The following is a 9,461-nucleotide window of genomic DNA, read 5'->3' on the forward strand; positions in this document are numbered from 1 at the left end:
GCGGTATTAAAATTACATTTCAGATGTCCACCTCGGCCGGTTGGGACGGGGTGCTCGACGGAATAATCAACGAGGAGGATTGCCAGGAGCCAAACAACGAAATTGGTTATCCTGGAAACTGCGGTTCTTCGACCATAGGAATCGCATACCTCCTGTCGTACCTCGTTATAAGTTTTCTGATTGTAATAAACATGTACATCGCTGTAATTCTCGAGAATTACTCGCAGGCAACGGAAGATGTCCAAGAGGGTCTCACCGACGACGATTACGACATGTATTACGAAATATGGCAACAATTCGATCCGGATGGAACACAATACATAAGATACGACCAGCTATCAGAATTTCTCGACGTGCTCGAGCCACCGTTGCAAATACACAAACCAAACAAGTACAAGATTGTGTCGATGGATATCCCCATATGTAAGGGTGACCTTATGTTTTGCGTGGACATTCTCGATGCACTCACCAAAGACTTCTTCGCTAGAAAGGGTAACCCTATTGAGGAAACGGCGGAGCTGGGCGAGGTGCAAGCAAGACCGGACGAGGCGGGCTACGAGCCCGTCTCTTCGACCTTGTGGCGTCAGCGCGAAGAGTACTGCGCTCGCCTCATCCAGAACGCCTGGCGAAAGCACAAGAAGCAACGACTCGGTGGCCCGAGTGAGGAGAGCGATGACCCCGACACCGACCCCCGGGGTCGACAGACTGCTGTTCTTGTCGAGAGCGACGGTTTCGTGACAAAAAACGGTCATAGGGTCGTCATCCACAGTCGGTCGCCGAGCGTAACGTCACGCACGGCGGATGTCTGATCGCGGCCGCGTCCTCCTCCCAATTAAAAACCTCACACGCGTTATATTTATACTATTTAACAGCCTTATAGTTGTATAAAATAAAAAAAGAAAAAAAAAAAAAGTAATAAAAGTTATGATAAAAAGTTATAAAACATACAAGCAAACAAATGAGAAAAAAAAAAAAAAACTTGCGTAAAATAAAGTATAAAAATATATAACAATTAATAAATCCTCCAACGAGTTGCCTTTAATCGTCTGCACGGTCGTGCCGTTCGGAGCCACTATATTCAACGCCGTTCTGAATAGCGATGGAAGACATTTTTTTTTTTTTTCCAACAAACGCGTTTCATCGACGAATAGTAAAAATGATGAACGAATGAAAAATACTTGAGTAAAAGAAGAGAATATGAGTTTGGGGACGACTCAGCGAGCGGAGAGCAACGAGGGATCGGCGTGTGGTAGTTCTGGAACAACTTCCGCATATCAGCTTCTTCTGCCTTCTTCTTCCCCAAGGACAAAGAAGACGCAGCCCGTATTCTTCGTTAGTTGTTCGCTCGTCATGATCGATTATACCGGAAAATAAGATCGTGCTGATTCCTCGAGTGCAGCAGTTACAAATAAAGGAAAGACAAAACTGACGGTGCGCAATCCTTTGCAAGACTTCCCCTGAAGGAATCGGGACCGTTGCAGTTTTGTTTCTTGCTACAGTTGCAGTTGCAGGGGATGAGATTCCTCAAATTTTCATTATTCGACGTTAATTGTTGGTAAAGAAATGAAAACGACGTGAAGGATAGGTATCCACGGAAACATCATGGCCTCCTCCCTCCCATTGCAGACGAATGAATATATAAAAACCTTCGATGAAGAGAAGGAAACACAATAAACCAAAAACGACATAAATTAATGAACGAATAAAAGTTTCGCAGGTGTAATTCCCACGGTATTCCGAATTACCGTTAATTCTACCCTCGCAATCCGTTGGCGAAGTGGGAAAGAAAATCAAATACATAGTGACGAACACAAGCCCTCTACGTGCTATTACAATGAGATGAGATACAGACATAAGAATTGCGATAGCCCGTGTCGTTGGGAAACTGTCAAATAAAACGAATGATTTCTACGATAAAATATACATTACAAAACAGCCTATACACAGCAGCTGCATTTCGGCTTTTTATAATTGCACTAATTCAATTCCTCGAATAATTCTCTATAATTATATGCAACGTATAATCCGCTCTACCTATTTTTGCGTGTGTGAGTGGACAGAAGCGTGACGGTGATAATAATGATAATAATAATTAAGAAGGATACTTAGCGCAATTGAAGGACTGCATTGGTGGCTACGAATATCACTATCAATAACCATTACCATCCGAGTAATGTTTAATATTATTAAGACCGAATGAAACTGTTCGTGGACCAGAGCTATGAGGATACAGAGATGCATGATATCATGGTGAAGAGCTTTTGGGTGACGAATATTAAGCAAAACGAAAGGGAGGGGAGCTGTTGTGCGGTTGTACGGTTTGAAGTTGGAACACTTGTAACAATAATTGAAAAGTGGGGGCCGAACAAGTGCGGGATCCGGCGGGAGTGCTAAGGGTATAAAAAACAGATCAGTATAAATAAAAAAATGTGAATAAATAACAAAACAATAACGACATTGTTACCGTTCGCGTAGTGTGGGTGCAAATTATCATAAACGCCCCCACCATGGGGGGATGACGTGAGGATGCCGCAAGCTGAATAACAATTTACACGTTTACGAAAATAAAAAATAAACGAATACGAAACACACTAAACACGTGGTAGATGGCTTCAGAATAACAATATTATTAATAATAATAATAATGATAACAACAACAATAATAATAATAATAATAATAAATGAGTAAAAAAATACAATAACGTTACTAAAAATTATTATAAATAACTAATAACAATCGCCTGCATATAAATAAATTATAAACAACAAGGGAAAAAACAGAAAAAGAAAAAAAAATTATACACAAATAAATGCTTGTCTGTTATATCATTGATGGTTTTCGGTCGGAAGATCGAATCAGATTCGGAAAATCAGAAACAACGAGAGAGAGACAGAGAGAGAAAGTAGAGATGGTATGCATGTATATATACCATAATATATGTATGATGCGCGTATAAGTATATGTATAAAAATGGAGATTCAATAAAAATATAGAACCGTAAAGATTCGAGAAAGTTATAGAAAGAGAAAGAAGGTCGTTCGAAAAATATAGCCAAGAGACATTATATAAGATCTGATAAGGTGTGAAGGGCACATACCGTGTATCGACAAATCAATTGGATTCATGAAAAATCTACGGGGACATTTACTGTGTTAAAATAAACTTTCATTAGCCACGTAAAACCTGAAGAAAAAGGAAAACGAAGCAAAAAAAAAAACACCTACTTATTAAACAAGTAACCGACACAAATTTTTAAGAGTATAACTTAACGACTCATTCAAAATAAGCATCATTTAAACTAATTATCTTATACTACATTATATATTATACACACTCCTAACGTATTTGAATAATATTGTACACATAATAACAGTTGTCTCTATGCGACAGGTTATATAATTATATATATAACGTTCGTTGCGTGTCAGGTGCGATGAATGAATAATTAGAAAAGGGAGTAAAGTTGAAGACGACAAAGAATTTTTTGAAAAAATCAATGAAAGGCGAAAGCAAATTAATCCCAATAACCGAATGAATTTCAAAACCGTAACACTTTTCCATAACTATACAAACACCTGACAAAGACAACAAGAATAATAATTGTAATAATAATAGTAATAATGATACTAATGATATTAATAATGATAACAATAATGATATTAATAACAATAATAATATTAACAATAATAATAATAATAACAATAATAATGAAAATTTGCTATGAATTTTTTAACGCTATTCGCGGCGCACAGAATCGCAAGTTTGAACTATTGGTCTTAATATCTGCAGTTGTGACGTGATCAAAATCTATTGGCATATTATTACTATCATACATGACTTACACGTACATAGGAACACATGGATCACTTTTTCGAATTCATTTCCATTGTGTTTTCGTTCGGAAATCGTAGAGCCGCAGATAAGAGCCTAGGGCCCGTAGTTAGTGTAGCCCTGTTTTCCCGCAGGACCACACTCTTCACGACCGAAGCATTCGAGCTCGTCAGGACTGCTGCCCTCGCCTACGGTTTAGCATTCTAACTACCTTAGGATCATCATATGGCAAGGAAATAATTGAAAAGGTTAATATATATGTTATTTAGATGAAATAATATCCATCAATCGGCACGTAACGAAACCTCGTTGAAAAATAAGAAAAATTACTAAATTGAAAAACAAAACACGCCAGCAGCCTGCAATCGGGTGGCTAATAATTAGCCCGAACTGATTATTTATCTCATGTTAAGTAAACCACAAAGAAGAATAAAAAAAAGTAAAGCTGAATTTTTTCGAGCTGAAATATCATATATTTGGCTGAATGACGAGGTGATTGACGCTACGAATATATGACAGGATACTTATTTTTCTAATATCGCTGATCGGAAATCAAGCAGAGGCCAGCAGGTATATATTTGTTCATAGCCTTGGCACGACTTGGTTGATGTAATGATTAATGAAAAATAAATAAATGAATAAATAAAATGAAATGGGTTAGGTATGAAGAATGATGCTAAAATTAAATAATGTAGAAAATGAAATGACAACCGAGTATATTATAGAGAATGAATAAATAAATAAAACAAAATGTTCATTAATTTAAGCTATAGAAAGCTCAAAAGAGGAGTCATTGTAAATTACTCGTACAAATTACTTACTATTGGTGTCGAGTCCGCTTGTCAAAGTGTTTTAAATGAGAGCCCGCAGTGATTTATCGATAACCGCGTACCTATAACTGCATTAAAATACATTTTCTATACGTAGATTCAGGTACTTTCGTCACCTAGCGTCGATTTCCATTGATTCATTGAACGATATTCGTTGAATAAATTTTTCTTATATATACATTTGTCGCATTAATTATTTCTCAATTGAGAAATGCATCTATGTGCAGTGATTCCAGTTCGTTTAACTAGCAGTTAGGCGGACACGTTCTCGATTTCCATGAAAAATTAAAAGAAATAGCAAAAGAACGGCAGATCGCGAAATAACTACTTCCGTTATCTATAATCGGAGGATATGTGTCGATAAATTCCTCTCATGTGTAACCAATTAAAATCAGAAAAAGCGAGAGAAAATTTGAAATTTTTGCATCGGGGAACATTTTCAAAGGGTTCATGTGAATATAACGAGATCCGCCTATCTCCTACGGACGAACTAAAATTCGCGAGCTGGCTTAACTTCTGGGCAAGTGCTTGTAAAAATTAAACTAATCACATTAGTTTTAAAATGACTGTAATTTGTGCAAATAATTCGATAGTCGGCAAGAATATATTGATATAAATGTATAAATCGTGCGGTATGTCCGATTGCCGTTTGATCATATGAAACGTCACATTCCATATCCACACAAATATCGAGCAATAAAAATCGTGCTAACACCTTCAAGGAATAACGCTTAACATTGTCGAAATTCGCTATAATCTCAGCAAAAGTTTCAGGTAAAGGACGAGAGTCACGCGCAATACGGTAAATTAAGGCGTAAAAAATAATTATTAAAAAATTAAAAAGAACGTATCAGCGAACATATGATTCATCTGAACATCCTTACCGAAGTCTTACGTATCCATTCATAGATTTCATCCAATTCTCGGTCCACCACGCAAGAACAACTCGTATTATACCCGTTGAGATACCGGAATAACTACCATTTCTGCCCCTACGATTCGCACCGTCCCATTTTCTAAACAATGCATCCCCACATCCGTGCGTGTATGTACGCCGGGTTAGGTTGATCGACCTAATCGGGTTTACATGTATTATATTGCGGTAATCAATTTTTCCAATCAAATTTTTCGCGTGTCTTATAAAATAAAGAAATGAACCGCGATGTGATGTTTTCAAGGGCTTTAAACGTAAATGTCATTATTGAAAATTTTTGAGAGTAATAAAAAGGACGAGTATTTCATATCGACGAATGAGATTATCAGAAAAAAAAAAAAAAAAAAACGGCTGCGTACTTGAGAGAGAGGATATTAACATAATTATAGAGCCTTACGTTGGAGTCAAGACTTCCCCCAGTTTTCCAATGTTTGTGTTCACCATCCTACCTGGTATTCATATCACATCTTTCAATATTTCCCCTCTTAAATCGAAGCAAGGACATTGAATAAGACAAGTGGTGGTGAAAGCTGAAAAATCGAGGATATGAATTAAAACAAAATTAAACTAAACAGTGCGACCTTGAAATTTCATCTGTCGCTCCCTTCTCATTTACATACCCTGATGTCCGCTTGTGGTAACATTGTTCCGGAGGAAGTTGCTTGTATGAAAATTTTATGAAATTTTTTAACGCAAAGGTGTAATATATATTATAAATGAACATTACTGTTGTTGTTATTATTATGATTATTATCAATATAATTAGATAGCGTAAGATAGAGTTATCGCAAAAACATTGTTTCGGAGCAATTACAATTAATTGCACCTTCCCCCGACAATGTTACTACTCGCGATCAATGGTACTATACATACGATCGATTCTCGTATATGCACGAAAAAAATAATTGTAAGCCGCAACGCGAACATAATACACGGGGAAAAAAATGAAGAAAATATGTTTCTCATAACGAATACGAGTAGTGAGAGCTTAGTAGGTGCTCAATAAAACAATGAATAAAAAAAAATCGAGAAAAAAACCAGAAAAATTAGTAAAAGTAAAAAAAAAAAACAGAGACGACGAAAATTAAAAACCGATCAAATGAAGAACACTAAATTAATAGAACTCGTTTTGACTTGTCTCGCGAGGCAACCGGGATCACTCATAATATATCGTACTTATGTAACTGACCGTTTGTGCGAAATGCAAAAATTAAACAGAATACAAACCGTGAAAGAGAAACAAACGATCCATTGAAATCGGGGTGTAATAAGCGAGCAACTGCCATAGCTCAAACCTTCGTAGAGTTCGAGCTAAATATCCATGATTGATCCAAGATTAATCCGGGATTAATCAAAAATTAATAAAGCTAGGTAAAAAGAAATGTTTAGAAATTCAATAAATAAATAAAATGAATAAATAAATGATTAAATAAAAAGGATTGTCCAGTACATAGAGATATTCCGTTTATATAGATTTAATTGTTGCAAAGTGCCGTAAGTATCTAAATCTACTAACAATACATAATAATAATATAATATAATATATACGGCGAGAATCAAGGTGTATGTACGTGCAGCGCGAATCAACGCAAGAATTTAGCAAAGCTGAATAAAATACCGCATTGAATGACATTCGTTACTCCTATTATTAATGAACATACATACCTATATGAGTTATTTGCACAATATTATAAATAATTACCATGTTTGTCGTAATTATCATTAATCATATATTATGTAAATTGTTATTTTCACTATTATTATCGTCGGAGTATTGTATCACCACACTTTTACTACCGATGTACTTCTACTACGACTATTATTATTAATATTCTTATCATTATCATTGTTATACTTATTATTATTACAGTTATTATTATTATTATTATTATTATTATTATTACCGTTATCATCGCCATCGTCATTACGATTGTTATTATAATTACCATTGTTAATCATGGTTATGATTGATATTATGGCTCCGTATTATTTTCATCGTCATAAATCATTATGATTATTGTAACTATATTAATTATTATTATCATCCTTGAATTGAAACAAATAATGAAGAAATAAAAGTGTTGTTGAATGATTATTATCGAGAGAGTTATAACAAAAAATAAATCGAAAAGAAAAAAAAGAGAAAAATTAATGAACAAGAAAACGAGCAAAAATACAATAAATGATTTATAGTGAAAGAAATTGATATATAATAATTATGGAATATTATCAGATCAAAATTAATAATTTGTTGTTTATATTATTAGTTGGAAAAATCCTTGAATTAATTATTGTAATTATAAAGTAAAGAAAATAAAATAAAATAAAAAGGAAAAAAAAATGATTATCATGATAGTTACTTACGATTGACAAGTTGTTACCGCTTTGTTATACACAATATAATTAATATATTAAGATTACGAAGTAAGCGAATGCATCATTGATTGGTCCTTTACTTAGAGAATAATAATGATTGTTAGTTCAATATATATCTCTGCTATGTTTTTCTATTTGCTACAATTTCATTTGGTTATGAAAAATTTTCATTTGTTGGTCAGGCTGGTCTGACCGACGTACACATTTTACAAAAATATTTTCAATAAACGAGAAAGCTTAACACTCCGCTATCTTGATTCTTGTCTTTATTCTACACCGTTGTATTCCGTTCCAGGTAGATACGTTGGTTCCATTGATCGAAGCATCCGTCATCCATCGCATCGCCTCGGTTCCATTTCGGCCTTCCACCGTATCTCAATTTCGTCCAAGGCTACTAAAATTTGCTCCTCCGACCATTATCAGCTCTAGGAAAAGGATATTCCCAAGTTTGGAAAAAAACGTCGTACCCTTAGTTACTAACGCTATTTCTGACTGCGAATTCGGACTTCTTCGATCGTTGATGATTACCCGGCTGCAGGTGGACGATCTTCGGTCTGGTCTAAACTTATTAAAACTGCAGATTCGGATGTTTAGGAAATTTTTAATGTCTATCAAGTATTGTACCTATTTCTATCCAGAAATAACTGCTTTTCTTTTTCTTTTTGAAGAAATCAATACTTTGGACCGGCTCGTTGTTGCAACAGCTTCGATTGCCGACGGCTGGGCTGTCTAGATGTGAAATGAATCAGTCGCAACTGTGCTATCAGTCTTTTTACAGAATCCAGACGAGTCTCTAGATAAAAAATGATATGGAGATTCTGAAAATTTCAAGTCGATATTTCGATTTTGAATTTTCGTTCATATTCACATCTAAAACTCACTCGGAAACATTTCAAGTATTTTACGTGGAGAGTTAAGAAATTTGGAGTGACTATAACAGAATGACGAGAACAAAGATTGAATAAAAGGAATTTTTTAAATCTTGAGCGACCGCTAAAAAATTAGTTTTCGAGCTGATCTTCGGAGGGGGCTGTTAAAACACATTAAACTAATATACTTTCGTAGGAGATGCAAGGAAAAGTAGTCTTTTTTTGCGCCATCTCACTGTATATGAAAAGAAGATGAGAAACAGTCGTATGAAATATTTTATCTGCGTATATAATTTCGACAGCGAATGATAGGATGCAAATCAATGCTTCATGAGTAGCAGTCATATTGTCAACGTAACTTAAACGCCACCCAAAAATAATTTTCATGCGAAACGAATTTCGTAACAGCTTCGTTTCCGGCACGGAAGTCGCTGACTTTTTATGACAGGACCCCCCGTGCGCTGTAGGTTGTCGTATATTATAGGATCCTGGTATGCCATCGACCCAACAATGCAGCTGTATTCCTTCATACACCTGAACTTTTAATTGTGTCGAAACGACTATTCATGTATTTCACGAATTCCGATATTAGAAGCATGGGGCAACTGGAAAACTAGCGA

General features: G+C 35.3%; 1 protein-coding gene across 33 annotated transcripts in view; it reads left to right on the top strand.

The window, feature by feature from the left end:
* The window catches only part of LOC105687058 (sodium channel protein para), a 42,374-nt gene extending 34,156 nt beyond the window's left edge, over window positions 1-8,218 (top strand). For all 33 annotated transcript variants that reach the window (XM_020852904.2, XM_020852908.2, XM_020852907.2 and 30 more), the window contains one exon: window positions 24-8,218. In XM_020852904.2, the coding sequence (XP_020708563.2) occupies window positions 24-809 (786 nt within the window). In that variant the 3' untranslated portion in view covers window positions 810-8,218. The remainder of the gene's footprint in view (window positions 1-23) is intronic.
* The last annotated feature ends 1,243 nt before the right edge of the window (window positions 8,219-9,461 follow it).

The sequence above is a fragment of the Athalia rosae genome, chromosome 1 (genome assembly GCF_917208135.1).
Source record: "Athalia rosae chromosome 1, iyAthRosa1.1, whole genome shotgun sequence".
Taxonomy (NCBI): domain Eukaryota; kingdom Metazoa; phylum Arthropoda; class Insecta; order Hymenoptera; family Athaliidae; genus Athalia; species Athalia rosae.